This window comes from Phyllopteryx taeniolatus, chromosome 15, assembly GCF_024500385.1.
Source record: "Phyllopteryx taeniolatus isolate TA_2022b chromosome 15, UOR_Ptae_1.2, whole genome shotgun sequence".
In the NCBI taxonomy this organism is placed as follows: Eukaryota; Metazoa; Chordata; class Actinopteri; order Syngnathiformes; family Syngnathidae; genus Phyllopteryx; species Phyllopteryx taeniolatus.
The window spans coordinates 390,396-405,167 of record NC_084516.1 but is presented as its reverse complement, the minus strand read 5'-3'; the positions used below and the strand labels follow the sequence as shown (position 1 = coordinate 405,167).

The following is a 14,772-nucleotide window of genomic DNA, read 5'->3' as shown; positions in this document are numbered from 1 at the left end:
CAACACTGTGTATTGGTATTGTGGGGATGGGGCGCTGCTTACCTCGACTCGGGACGTTGTGATTCGGTGGGGAGAATACTTTGAAGACCTCCTCAATTCCACCGAAACGCCTTCCCATGATGAAGTAGAGTCTGGGTTCTCTGAGGCGGGCTCTCCAATCTCTGGGGTTGAGGTCACCAAGGTGATTAAAAAGCTCCTCGGTGGCAAGACCCCGGGGGTGGATGAGATTCGCCCGGAGTTCTGGATGTTGTAGGGCTGTCCTGGTTGACACACCTCTGCAACATCGCGTGGACATCGGGGACAGTGCCTCTCGATTGGCAGACTGGGGTGGTGGTCCCCCTTTTAAAGAAGGGGGATCAGAGGGTGTGTTCCAACTACAGGGGGATCACACTCCTCAGCCTCCCTGGTAAGGTCTATTCAGGGGTGCTGGAGAGGAGGGTCCGTCGGGAAGTCAAATCTCAGATCCGGGAGGAGCAGTGTGGTTTTCGTCCTGGCCGTGGAACAGCGGACCAGCTCTACACCCTTGGCAGGGTCATCGAGGGTGCATGGGAGTTTGCCCAACCAGTCTACATGTGTTTTGTGGACTTGGAGAAGGCGTTCGACCGTGTTCCTCGGGGAGTCCTGTGGGGGGTACTTCTGGAGTATGGGCTTTTTGCAGGTGAAGTGGTTCTGTTGGCTTCATCAAGCCGTGATCTCCAACTTTCACTGGAGCAGTTCGCAGCCGAGGTTGAAGCGGCTGGGATGAGAATCAGCACCTCCAAATCTGAGACCACGGTCCTCAGTCGGAAAAGGGTGGCGTGCACTCTCCAGGTCGGGGATGAAATCCTGCCCCAAGTGGAGGAGTTCAAGTATCTTGGGGTCTTGTTCACGAGCGAGGGACATCGACAGGCGGATCGGTGCGGTGTATGCAGTGATGCGGACTTTGTATTGGTCCGTTGTGGTAAAGAAGGAGCTAAGCCGAAAGGCGAAGCTCTCAATTTATTGGTCGATCTACGTTCCTACCCTCACCTATGGTCACGAGCTGTGGATCGTGAACGAAAGAACAAGATCCCGGATACAAACGGCCGAAATTAGTTTCCTCCACAGGGTGTCCGGGTTCTCCCTTAGAAATAGGGTGAGAAGCTCGGTCATCCGGGAGGATCTCAGAGTAGGGCCGCTGCTCCTCCACATCGAGAGGAGCCAGATGAGGTGGCTGGGGCATCTCATTTGGATGCCTCCTGGACGCCTCCCCGGTGAGGTGTTCAGGGCATGTCCCACCGGGAGGAGACCCCAGGGACGACCCAGGACACGCTGGAGAGACTACGTCTTTCGGCTGGCCTGGGAACGCCCCGGAGGAGCTGGATGAAGTGGCTGGGGAGAGGGTGAAGTCTGGGCGTTCCTGCTAAAGCTACTGCCCCCGTGACCCGACCTTGGATAAGTGGTACAAAATGGATGGATGGAAGACCATGAAAACCGCAGAGACCATAAAGAGAGTAAAAACAATGAAGACAATAAAGACCACGAAGAGCTGGTCTTCAGGACCTGCAAGGCAGACTCACGCTGGTCTGGAGGGACGCAGTCGCACTTGTAGGACGTCATGTAGTCGGGCTTGAAGGTGCGGTTGATGGGGTAATACTTGAAGGCGCCCACCTGCACGCAACGCAAGCGTCAGAGCTAGCTCACATGCTTACGTGCTAACAAGTAAGTGGCAGCTAGGTAGCAGCTCAGTGACAAGGAGGTAAGGGGGCAGGAACATGTAAAGTAAGTACTTTCTCTGGGTTGAGTGGCAGGTAACCAGAGGTGGGTAGTAACGCGCTACATTTACTCGGTTACATTTACTCAAGTAACATTTTGGATAAATTCTAACGCGATCCCTAGTGTCATTTTGATTCCAATTCACCAATCAGACGGCACAAGGCAGACACATGACCGCGTACAAAACCTTCGTGGGCCAATCAAAGTTACTCATTATGGGGGGGAAAAAACGGCCGCGCCAGTGTTGACTTTACAGACTCAACAACTTTGTCATGCAGCGTAGTCTTAAATTGTCACTGCCCAAATGTGGATATTTCAGCCCACTTCTAACTTGAGAAAACACCTTGCGCTAAGTTGCAGCTGTTTTTGCTGTACATGTGGCAACATTAGCCCTGTTTTATGGTCATAAACCACTGTAAAACACGTGCCATGGGGATACGTGCCATGCTGTAATCTCTGTCTCTTGCACGCACGCACATGCACACACACACACACACACACACACACACACAAACACACACACACAAAACTATCAATAAATCTGGTCAGCAAACAGCTTCTTCATTCAGTCATTTAAGTAAATAAAATTTTTCTGTATGGACCTATGCAAGTGTTGTTCGTTTGGGGCACTTAAAAATTTAAATGGTGGCAGGTATGTGTGGACTCCCATATATTATTATTATTTTTTATTTTATTTTACATTGATGCTCTTAATTTTTATTTTATTTTTTTAATCAGAAGTTACTCACGAGTTACTCGAGTAGTTTTTTCACTGAGTACTTTCTTACTCTTTCTCAAGTAAATATTTGGACAACTACTTTTGACTTTTACTTGAGTCCTACTATTCTAAAGTAAGACTAGTCTTACTTGAGTACAATATTTGTCTACTCTACCCACCTCTGAAGGTAAGTGGCAGCTCGGTAGCAGGTACAGTAAGTGGTTTGTCTGGGTTAAGTGGCAGCTAGGTGACATGAACGTGGCAGGTAAGTGGTTTGTGGGGGTTCAGGGGCATGTAAGTGACAGGAACATGACAGGTAAGTGGTTGGTGTGGATTCAGTGGCAGTTGAGTGGCAGCTAGGGGACCAGAACATGGCAGGTAAGTGGTTTGTGTGGATTCAGCGGCGTTTAAGTGGGACCTAGGTGACCGGAACATTGTAGGTAAGTGGTTTTGTGTGGATTCAGTGACAGTTAACTGGGACCTAGGTGACAGGAACGTGGCAGGTAAGTGGTTTGTGGGGATTCGGTGGGAGGTAAGTGACATAAAAGTCACCAGTCAGTGGCAAGTGATGGACTCAAATGTGTGGTATTATTGACAGGCTAGTCAGCAAGTCATTAGCAGGTAAGCGGTTTGTATATGCGTAGAAGGCGGACCATCTTTTTGATGGCGTCCGAGATGAAGATGAAGGAGATGAGGCTGGAGAAGCCTTCCTCTGTGAATCGGGTCATGTACTGGATGATGTAGCTGGCGTCCGTCAGAACCAAGATGAAGCACTGTAGACACGAGTGGATCCCGATCCACAGCCGCAACTCCATGTAGTCCACGCCGTTGTTTCTGGACACAAACATGGCATTGTGCTGGTCACACGTGTCTTGTCTTTAGACTGGAAAAATTCTCTAAGTATTAGTTTTAGGTATTCTTCATCATAACAAGTCATTTTTTTGACTGAATGACTGAGCAATTCAGGGAAGCTCCTTATATACCCAATCATGGCGCCCACCTGTTCCCAATGAGCCTGTTCACCTGTGGGATGTTCCAAACAGGTGTTTGATGAGCATTCCTCAACTTTCTCAGTCTTTTTTGCCACCCGTGCCAGCTTTTTTGGAACTTGTTGCAGCAATAAAATTCTAAGTTCATGATTATTTTGTAAAAACAATACATTTTATCAGTTTGAACATCAAATATCTTGTCTTTGTAGTGTATTCAATTAAATATAGGCTGAACATGATTTTCAAATCACTGTATTCTGTTTTTATTTATGTTTAACACAACATCCCAACTTCATTGGAATTGGGGTTGTAATAAGGGAGTGAGTGAGTAGGTTAAGGGTTCCCACCAGCCTTGGTCTTACTTGCAGAACTCGTAGAGGAGTTTTTCAAAGATGAGGATGGGTCCCGTGGAGCTCAGGATGATGAGTGGCTGCCCGCCAAACAAGCAGAAGACGGTTCCTGCCAGCGCCGTGCCCAGGAAGCTCTCTATCACACCCTAAGGAGGAAGAAGTCACGTGGGGCTCAGAGAACGCCTCCAAGCGTGAAGAGCCGAGGACGAGATGTTTAGTTTACCTGGTAGTTGTCGGTGGCGTCGCCCAGCAGGCCGCCGAAGGTGATGGCATTGGTGATGCAGCCCAAGTAGATGAAGAGCACAGCCGAGACAGTCTGGATGTGGAAGCCGTCATAGATGTCGCTGCAGTACCACGGCATTTTCCTCTTGATGTCCAACCACAGGCCGCCGCCAAGCCTTCAGGAAGGAAGAGCAAAGCTTGCAATGGTCTCAGAACTAAATCTATTCCAGAGCTTTAAGGGCTCTCGTCCGCATGTGTCTTTTTTTACGAGCCTGGGCCTGTGCACTTTTCATCTACACAAATTCTCCCGACCTGACTTCACATCTGTACCGACTACACATCCACTCTGTGTAAGATGGGAATGAATGTGAAAACATCAAATAGGCATGATTCACTGACAGCTGAGACTTGTCATTGATCTTTTATGAGACTTGTGAATATCATTGAACTCCATAAGAAAAATAGATAGATAATAATATTAGTATTATTATTAGTATTATATTCGTATATTATATATTACTAACCATATACTATATTAGTCATTCAAACTGCTTTAATTGCTAGAGGAATTAATTTAATTGCATCTTTTTGCACAAAAAAAACAAAAAAAACCATTTGTACCGGCATTACCAGATTACTAGCAACCTTTTATTGCTCAGCGACTGTTTTTCTCAATGTCTGTATGTCTCAAAAGTATTCTTTGTCAATTGACTGTCTCTTGTCGTACTAGAGCAGCTCCAACTAACGGAGAAAAATTCCTTGTGTTTTTTTTGGACATACTTGGCAAAATAAAGATGATTCTAATTCTGATTCTGATCCTGGTGCGGCCCACTTGTGATCAAATAGTTTATATTTCTATCTAAATAAACCTGCCTTGCCTTTCCCATGACGGGCAGCCCTAACTTGCTGTCCTCCAGACGTCTTACCTGCCGGTGAACTTGAGCTCCTCGCCAACCTCATGTTGCACAGGAATTTGCTCATCTTCCCCGCCGGCCACCCCCCCAGCCGAGCCATTCATCTGGGCCAGCTCGTTCAGGTTCAGCACAGACTTCCTGAAAGTAGCAGAACAAGACCGAGTTGAGTGCCGTGTCTGGCACCAATGACATTGTCTGACGGCACAAAGCTCCTGCCTCATATCTGCCGACGGAACCTTCTTGGGGGGTTCGATGCGGATCTTGGGGTCCCATTCTCCTGGAGGGAGGACGATGACCTCGTCCAGGAACTCATCCACGCCGGCAATCAGGTCCTCGCGGTCCCTTGCTTTGTAGGCCACGTCGCTGAACAGCTGGCGACACACAAAGACCACGCAAAGTCAAACGAGACGCCGAGAGCTAATCGGGGCGCGGCTTGCTTACGTCGTCCACCATCAGTGTGGCGATGGCGCGGCCGATCTCGTTGTATGACCTGGTCTTGCCATGAGGACCCAACAGGATGAAGAGGAACCTGCCAGACACTTCCTGGTCACAAACATCCTAACCCTTAAATGCAGCGCTGGCAAGTATCCATCCATCCATCCATCCATCCATTTTCTGAGCCACTTCTCCTCACCAGGGGCGCGGCGTGCTGGAGCCCATCCCAGCTATCATCGGGCAGGAGGCGGGGTACAACCTGAACTGGTTGCCAGCCAATCGCAGGGCGCATACAAACAAACAACCATTCGCAACCATTCCCACTTACATGCACACCTACGGGCAATTTAGAGTTATCAATTAACCTACCATGCATGTTTTGGGGATGGGGGAAGAAACTGGAGTGCCCGGAGAAAACCCACGCAGGCACAAGGAGAACATGCAAACTCCACACAGGCGGGGCCGTGGATTGAACCCGGGTCCTCAGAACTGTGAGGCAGACGCTCCAACCAGTCGTCCACCGTGCCGCCCGCTGGCAAGTAACCAAGTACAAATACAATTAGGTGCTACTCAACTCTCGAGCTCTCAACTTGGGAGTTTCTACAAATACGAGTCATTGCTTGGTCAATTTTGTTCATCCATCCAGGATGCGTGCCTGTGGACACATGCAAGTGAATTGACACCGTTTCGCATGCACAACAACTGACAGAAGTGTCCCGTAAATGTTATGCCCGCATCGCGGAGGCTGAGGACCCCACCCAATCAATTGAGAGGTGGGATCAGGCCCAGGGGTCCACCCGAGAGCAGCGCGGTGGGCTGGGACAGGGCGCCCCGACAACCGGCCACCCGGAGGAGGCCGCAGGGACCCAATACCACCCCCCAAGCCAACTCCCACCACCCCCACTGCCAGGCCCTGCTGCTTAACAGCCAAATCCCCCCCACCCAAGACCCACCATCCCCCACAGATGGGTTTATGTGGTGCATGAAAAGACACATGGGGATGAGTGTGAGTGATGCATTAAAATCCAGGGGGGCAGGCAGGGCGCCCGGACAGGGAAACAGCACTGATGTGCTGAAACCCGGTCCGACACCAGCACCCTCCCGACCCCATACCAGTCCCCCAGGAACCCCGGATGTGTATGTGTGCCCAGTGAGAAAAATATATACAGTGAGTGTGTGCTCGGCGAGTGATTATGAGGAATGGCTCCTGAGCCTATCACAGCTGACTCTGGGTGAGAGTCGGGGTACAGCCTGCACAGGTCACCATCGCCAGCCAATCGCAGGGCACATATAAACAAACAACCATTTGCACTCACATTCGCACCCATGGGCAATTTAGAGTCTTCAAATACCCTGTCATGTATGTTTTTGGGATGTGGGAGGAAACCAGAGAAAACCCACACAGGCACGGGTAGAACATGCAAACTCCACACAGGCGAGGCTGGATTTGAACCCGCAACCTCACAACTGTGAGGCAGATGTGCTAACCAGTCGGCCACTGTGCCAGTGGGTTTCATGCTTCATCTTATTTCTTATACAAGTAAATTGGGTTATGAGCTTGCTTACACAACAAATTAAACTCGTACGTCAAGGTACCACATACTTCGTTACTGTACAACAACTGTATTTGATACTCCTTCCATTGTCAAAATAGACTTTTTTCAATCTCAGCGGATGACGACACAACGTACAAAAAGACATACAGTAAATAGAGAGAGGGAAAGTCAACTGTGCAGCTGATTTGAGCTCTTAGGGACTTATAGGGCGGAAAACAACAGGGACAGGGACTTTTTTGTTTTGACTATAGTTAGTACATCTACTTTTACCAGTCTTACTTCTGTTTAAGTACAGAGTGTGAGTACCTTTGAAGCATGACCCACCTGGTGGGAACTGGGACTTCAGTGAGGCCCCCAAGCGTCGTAGCCTGAGCCAATCGCACGAAGGAGACGAAGGGTTTGTCCAGAAAGTCCACCTCGCCGATCAGCACGTTGGACGCCTCGGCATCGCGTGGAATCTTCTTCATGAATTTGTTCTTCAGCTGGAAGAGGAACAACACTGACAACTTAGTGACTTGCTAGCCCAGTAAGATGCTTTCATGTGTATTGGGAACTTCGATAGGTAGAATAGAAAAATGAAAGCAAATACAAAGACAACAAACTGCACAGTGTGATATAGTTACAGAATCGCTAAAAACAGATGCAGCAATCATGTACAGTATCCCTTCCTGATGTTTTTAAACAATGATACTGGGGTGAGGTTTATCATTTTTTGCAGTGTTCCAATCGTTTGGAGCAGAAAACTGAAAAGAAGATAGACCAAAAGTAGTGCAGACCTTGGGAACCAAGTGGTTAATAAAACATCTGGAACAAACAGAGCGTGTGGTGATATACTTTGTGAGCAGAAAGCCAAGACAGGGTGGGCTCTTGCCAATCAGTATTTTATTGATCATGTTTATCAATTTGTCTCTGTGAGTGAAGAGAGGTTCCAATGAAGCAAGTGGAGTACAGCTGACAGTGGCGCACCGGTGGCAAAGCAGATGGCATTGTGATATTTAGTGATTAGCTCGTGAAGGGGAGTTTTTAAAGCTTTTGAAGTACCGGTACATCTCAATAATCAAACATTGGGAGGACAGTCACGTGTTAACATGTCAACTGGGTTACGTGGCCTGGCGAATCATACGACTTGGTTCAATTAGATAACAGGAGAGCCATTTCCAGTATGGCCAGAGTCTGGAAACCATGCAGTTTCTCAGTTTGACCATTTGACTGTGTCTGTCTCCATGATGTGCACTGCTCTGAACCCTTTACATATGGGACGGTATCTAGAGTAAATGTGCATTGGAAACCTCCTTTGGGCCAGACAGTCGATATTCTACGTCTCATCATGTTGACCTCTTCGCCAAGATAATAAACTACAAGTAACTTTGTCGTCAGGGATTTATTTCAGGTATTTCGGAATGAATCATTTTTCTAGACAACACACAGTACCTGTCATACAAATGCTGACAACTTCCTGTTCCACAAACAATTACAAAGATCTGATAGAAGACAAGATTTTTATCTATAAAACGCTGATCGGCAAAAGACCAGCCTATTTACGTTCTCTGCTCACCATGCATACCACCACCTGCGCTCTGTGTTCCAGCAGTTTTATTAACCTCTTCGTTCCGGAAGTCATGCGAATGGCAATAAACAGCTTGAAGCTTTTTTGGAACAGTTGATGTGAAGTGACTTGAGTTCCCTGCCACCATACAGCGCTACTAACTCAAATGTTTGCAACGATGACTCATATCTCGAAAAACTTGGAAGTTAGGTCACTCGTATCTCAAGGCACCACTGCATTTGAAAGGAAATTCCTTTTCGTCTTCTGTATCGTCTCCCAAAACAGTTTGATTCTCGGTGTGAGGAAGAGGTTAGTACAAAACTCATTTTTCGAACGCTTGACGATGCTTGACTATCTCGTGGCAGCCAGTATTTACATCCTTGTCATTTCCAACCGACGCTGCAGCTTTTTTCTTTTTTGGCCTTTAACCATGTTTGATAAACTACACCTAGTCCCTGCTTTTGTAAGTAGACAAGTGCACTGGTTAAAGTTTATTCACATTCGCTTGAATGACACTATATGTAGATATCTTCGACTGTTCTTGATCCCTTGATCATGAGCGACATTCAACAAAGCTTTTGTTGTTTGATAAGTCCATCCATCCAAACGGAGGCGACGCCACAGAGGGAAGCGAGCCGGGATCCAGGTGAAACTCTGCAAGAGAGGATACAGATTGGCATTCCCGTCGATCCACCTCGCGAATGTACACTCCCTACCCAATAAAATGGATGAGCTTCATCTTCTGATAAAGACCAGTAAAGACTTCGGACGTTCCGCCGCAATGTGCTTTACGGAGACTTGGCTTTGTGAGGCTGTACCCGATGGCGCCGTCACGCTTCCGGGTTTTCATCTTCACCGAGCAGACCGCATCATGGAGTTATCGGGGACTACAAAAGGCGGCGGGATATGCTTCGATATCAACGAAAAATGGCGTACGGACGTCACGGAGCTCAGCTCACACTGCAGCCAGCATTTGGAGTCGCTGTGTTTAACTGTAAGCCATTCTACTCGCCGCGTGAATTTGCATCATTCATCCTGGCTGGCGTCTACATCCCGTCTCAAGCTAACATGAACGCCGCACTGCTAATGCTCGCCGAACAAGTCAACGAAATTGAAAACAAAACCACCCGGACTCACCCCTCATTATTCTTGGGGACTTAAAGCTAAACTCAACCACGAACTCCCTAAATACAAGCAGCACATTGACTGTACTACCAGGGAAAATAACATTTTAGACCACTGCTATACTACGCTAAAAAACGCATACCGTGCTATACCTCGCGCAGCCCTGGGCTCGTCTGAGCACTGCTTAATTCACTTAATACCAACATATAGGAAAGAACTTAAATGCGCGAAGCCTACAGTGCAAACAGTGAAAAAGTGGACCAATGAAGCAAAGATGGAACTTCAAAGCTGTCTAGACTGCACAGACTGGAGTGTCTTTGAAAATTCAGCTGGCAGCCTGGATGAATATACGGACACTGTCACATCCTATATCAGTTTCTATGAAGAGGTATGTTTACCAACAAAGTAATTTCGCACATTCAACAACAAGAAGCCGTGGTTCACTGCCAAACTTAAGCAGCTTCGCCAAGCCAAGGAGGACGCAAATCAAAGCGGGGACAGGGCCCTGTATAATCGCGCAAGAAACCAACTGACTAAAGAAATTAACATTGCAAAGAGGAACTATGCAGCAAAGTTGGAAAAACAGTTTAGTGCTAACGACTCTAAATCAGTCTGGCATGCATTCCAATCGCTGACAAATTACAAGCGACGATCCCCCCAAGCTGAGAACAATAGCACACTAGTCAACGACTTGAACACCTTCTACTGCAGATTTGAAAAGGACAACCCACACCCACCCGGCCGCACCACCGACCAATATCACTCCACCGACTTCTGCCTTAACCATCCGTGAACAGGATGTGAGACGCATCTTCAAACAACAAAGGATTAACAAAGCGGCAGGCCCAGACCTTGTGTCCCCATCCTGCCTGAAAGTCTGCGCGGACCAGCTCGCTCCAGTCTTCACACAGATATTCAATAGATCTCTGGAAACGTGCAAAGTACCATCCTGTTTCAAACGCTCCACCATCATTCCAGTCCCCAAGGAACCTGCAATCTCGGGTCTAAATGACTACAGGCCTGTCGCCTTGACATCTGTGGTCATGAAGTCCTTTGAACGTCTCGTGCTGGACCACCTCAAGAGCGTCACAGGTCTCCTGCTGGATCCCCTGCAGTTTTCCTGCTGAGCAAACAGGTCTGCAGATGATGCAGTCAACATGGGACTGCACTTCATCCTAGAACACCTCAACAGCGCAGGGACCTACGCGAGGATCCTGTTCGTGGACTTCAGCTCAGTGTTCAACACAATCATCCCTGAATTCCATTTCCTCCAAGCGTCTTCAGCTAAGCGTCTCACCTGCCATCTGCCAGTGGATTTACAGCTTCCTGACGGGAAGGACACAGCAGGTGAGGCTGGGGGTGGCCACCCCATCCACACGCAGCATCAGCACTGGGGCACCCCAAGCTTATGTCCTCTCTCCGCTGCTCTTCTCTCTCTACATGAACGACTGTCAAACTCCTGAAATTTGCAGATGACACCACTGTCATCGGCCTCATCAAGCACAGTGACGAGTCTGCATATCGACAGGAAGTGGAGCGGCTGGAGCTGTGGTGCGGCCGATACAACCTGGAGCTGAACATGCTGTAGAGATGATCGTGGACTTCAGGAGGCATCCTTCGCCACAGCTGCCCCTCACGCTGTCCAGCTGCCTTGTGTCAACTGTCGAGACCTTCACGTTCCTGTGAAATCCTCAAAAAGGCCCAGCAGAGGATGTACTTCCTGTGGCTTCTGAGAAAGCACGGCCTGCCACAAGAGCTCCTGGAGGCAGTTCTACACAGCGGTCATCGAATCAGTCCTGTGTTCTTCCATCACAGTTTGGTTTGGTGCTGCTACAAAAAAGGACAAACTCTGACTGCAACGGACAATCAAAACTCCTGAAAGGATTGTCGGAACCCCACTACCCACCCTTGAGGACTTGCACGCTGCAAGAACTAAGACAAAAGTGTGCAAAATCCTCTCGGACCCTCCGCGTCTCGGTCACCAGCTCTTCCAGCTCCTTCCCTCAGATAGGCGCTACCGATCAATGCAAACTAGAACTAGCAGACATTCCAACAGCTTCTTCCCTCTTGCCATCAACTTCTTAAACACCTGACCTACAATTCCATTACAACATGCTGGCAATTTTTTGACTTGCGTTCGTCGTCACATTTCTGTGGGGCCAATTATGTATTACTCGTGCACTCACTGTAGTAGTCTCGCCACGCTGCACTATTTGCATATCTGTTGTTGACCAATACCAGAGTAGCATCTGCTCCATTTGCACACTGATTGAGGAGTATCTGCAACATTTGCACAATCAACATTGTCCCAGATTATCGCGCTACTCGTCACTTTAAACCGCATCCACTCCTTGAAGTCTCGGCGCCCTTTGCACAATGGCCATTGCACCGGACTATTGCAATATTAGTCATTCGAACTGCTCTAAGTGCTAGAGGACTCTGCATCTTTATGCACAATTGTCAAAAAAATTAAAATAAAAAATGTACCGGCATTACCAGATAACTAGGAACACTTTACTGCTCAGTGACCTTTTTTTTTTTTTTTGCCAATGTCTTTATGTCTCAAAATTGTTCTCTGCCAATTGACTGTCTGTTGTCGTACTCGAGCGGCTCCAACTACCGGAGACAAATTCCTTGTGTGTTTTTTGGACATACTTGGCAAATAAAGATGATTCTGACCTCTGCCCCAGAGATAGGAGAGCCCACCTCAGAGAACCCAGACTCACCACTGTCGGTGGAATTGAGGAGGTCTTCGAAGTATTCTCCCCACCTACTCACGTCAGCAGCGCCCCATCCCTACTATACACAGTGTTGATGGTGCAATGCTATCCCCTCCTGAGACACCGGATGGTGGACCAGAATTTCTTCGAAGCCGTCGTCGCAGGTCGTTCTCCATGACCTCACCGAACTCCTCTCATGTCCGAGTTTTTGCCTCAGCAACCACCAAAGCTGCATTCCGCTTGGTCAGCCGGTACCCATCAGCTGCCTCAGGAGTCCCACAGGCCAAAAAGGGTCGATAGGACTCCTTCGTCAGCTTGACGGCATCCCTCGCAGCTGGTGTCCACTAACGGGTTCGGGGATTGCCGCCACGACAGGCACTAACTGCGGTCAGCCGCCTCGGCAATGGAAGCACGGAACATGGTCCACTCGGAGTCAACGTTCCCCGCCTCCCCCGAGACGTGGGTGAAGGAGTTGAAACTCCTTCTGACAGTGGATTCTGACTGACGTTCCCAGCAGACCCACGTAATACTTTTGGGCCTGCCAGGTCAGACTGGCATCTTCCCACACCATCAGAGCCAACTCACCACCAGGTGGTGATCGGTTGATAGCTCCGACCCTCTCTTCACCCGAGTGTCAAAGACATGCAGCCACGATTCCGATGACGCGACCACAAAGTCGATCATCGAACTGAGACCTATGGTGTCCTGGTGGCAAGTGCATGTGTGGACACACTTATGCTTGAACATGGTGTTCCTTATGGACAATCCGTGGTGAACACAGAAGTCCAATAACAGAACACCACTCGGGTTCTGATCGGTGGAGGCCGTTTCGCAATGTACAGGCGCCGAGTCGGGGGCCAATAAGTATACCCACACCTGCTCGGCGCCTCTCAGCGTGGGCAACTCCAGAGTGGAAGAGAGTCCAACCCCTCTCAAGAGGATTGGTACCAGAGCCCAAGCCGTGCGTGGAGGAGAGCCTGACTATATCTAGTCAGAACTTCTCAACCTCACACACCAGCTCGGGCACCTTTCCTGCCAGAGAGGTGACGTTCTACGTCCCTAGAGCCCGTTTCTGTAGCCGGGGATCAGGATCGCCAAGGTCCCCGCCTTCGGCCACCGCCCAGCTCGCACTGCACCCGACCCCGATGGCCCCTCACACAGGTGGTGAGACCATGGGAAGGGGGACCCATGTTACCCTTTCGGGCTGTGTCCGGCCGGGCCCCATGGGTGGATGCCGTGCCCCCGAGCGCTCGCCTTCGAGCCCCACCTCCAGGCCTGGCTCCAGAGTAGGGCCCCAGTGACCCGCATCCAAGCAAGGGAAACCTATATCCATATGTTTTAATCATCATAGGGGTTTTTGGAGCCGTACTTTGTCTGGTCCCTCACCTTGGACCTGTTTGCCATGGGTGACCCTACCAGGGGCATGAAGCCCCAGACAATTTAGGTCCTAGGATTATTGGGACACACAAACCCCTCCAACATGATAAGCTGATGTCTCAAGGAGGGGTGGTCCAGTTCAACCAATTGCATACAGTCTGGCTTGCGTATCTTCCAGTTCATACGTTACTCCTAGTACAGTAATAAAGAATTTACACATTTATCGGAATGCATCTTTACATGCTATGGTCATGCGAACTGGCCTCCAGTCCACATCCAGTCGGCACAAATAACACTGGGTTACAAAAGGATTTTTTGTAAGTTGTCTATGTTGTTTCAACTGATTCAGGACAATTCTGCATGGCTAAATCCAAAAATGCCATCCATTTTTCATGTTGGTCAACAACAGATATGCAAACAGTGCAGCGTGGCGAGACTACTACAGTGAGTGCATGAATAATATATAACTGGCCCGACAGAAATGTGACAACAAACTCAAAAAAATTGCCAGCATGTTGCAATGTAATTGTAGGTTCGGTGTTTAAGAAGTTGATTGCAAGAGGGAAGACGCTGTTGGAATGTCTGCTAGTTCTAGTTTGCATTGATCGGTAGCGCCTACCTGAGGGAAGGAGCCGGAAGAGGGTCCGAGAGGATTTTGCACGCTCTTGTCTTAGTTCTGGCAGCGTACAAGTCCTCAAGGGTGGGTAGGGGGGTACCGACAATTCTTTCAGCAGTTTTGATTGTCCGTTGCAGTCGGAGTTTGTCCTTTTTTGTAGCGGCACCAAACCAGACCGCGATGGAAGAACACATGACTGACTTGATGACCGCTGTGTAGAACTGCCTCAGCAGCTCCTGTGACAGGCCGTGCTTTCTCAGAAGCCGCAGGAAGTACATCTTCTGCTGGGCTTTTTTGAGGAGGGAGTTGATGTTGATCGCCCACTTCAGGTGCTGAGAGAGTGTAATTCCCAGGAACTTGAAGGTCTTGACGGTTGACACAAGGCAGCTGGACAGCGTGAGGGGCAGCTGTGGCGAAGGATGCCTCCTGAAGTCTTGAGCGTGTTCAGCTCCAGGTTGTGTCGGCCGCAC

General features: G+C 49.0%; 1 protein-coding gene across 8 annotated transcripts in view; it reads right to left on the bottom strand.

Annotated features, from left to right (window-relative positions):
* Positions 1–14,772, bottom strand: part of slc4a5b (solute carrier family 4 member 5b) — a 61,726-nt gene that overhangs the window by 24,246 nt on the left and 22,708 nt on the right. For 7 of the 8 annotated variants that reach the window (XM_061799870.1, XM_061799874.1, XM_061799872.1 and 4 more), the window contains exons 9-16: positions 7,243–7,400; positions 5,369–5,456; positions 5,144–5,298; positions 4,940–5,065; positions 4,015–4,189; positions 3,804–3,937; positions 3,106–3,286; positions 1,539–1,629 (exon numbers count right to left, since the gene is read on the bottom strand). In XM_061799870.1, the coding sequence (XP_061655854.1) occupies positions 1,539–1,629; positions 3,106–3,286; positions 3,804–3,937; positions 4,015–4,189; positions 4,940–5,065; positions 5,144–5,298; positions 5,369–5,456; positions 7,243–7,400 (1,108 nt within the window). Of the gene's footprint in view, positions 1–1,538; positions 1,630–3,105; positions 3,287–3,803; positions 3,938–4,014; positions 4,190–4,939; positions 5,299–5,368; positions 5,457–7,242; positions 7,401–14,772 lie in introns of all 8 variants that reach the window. The other variant, XM_061799877.1, reaches the window with a different exon arrangement.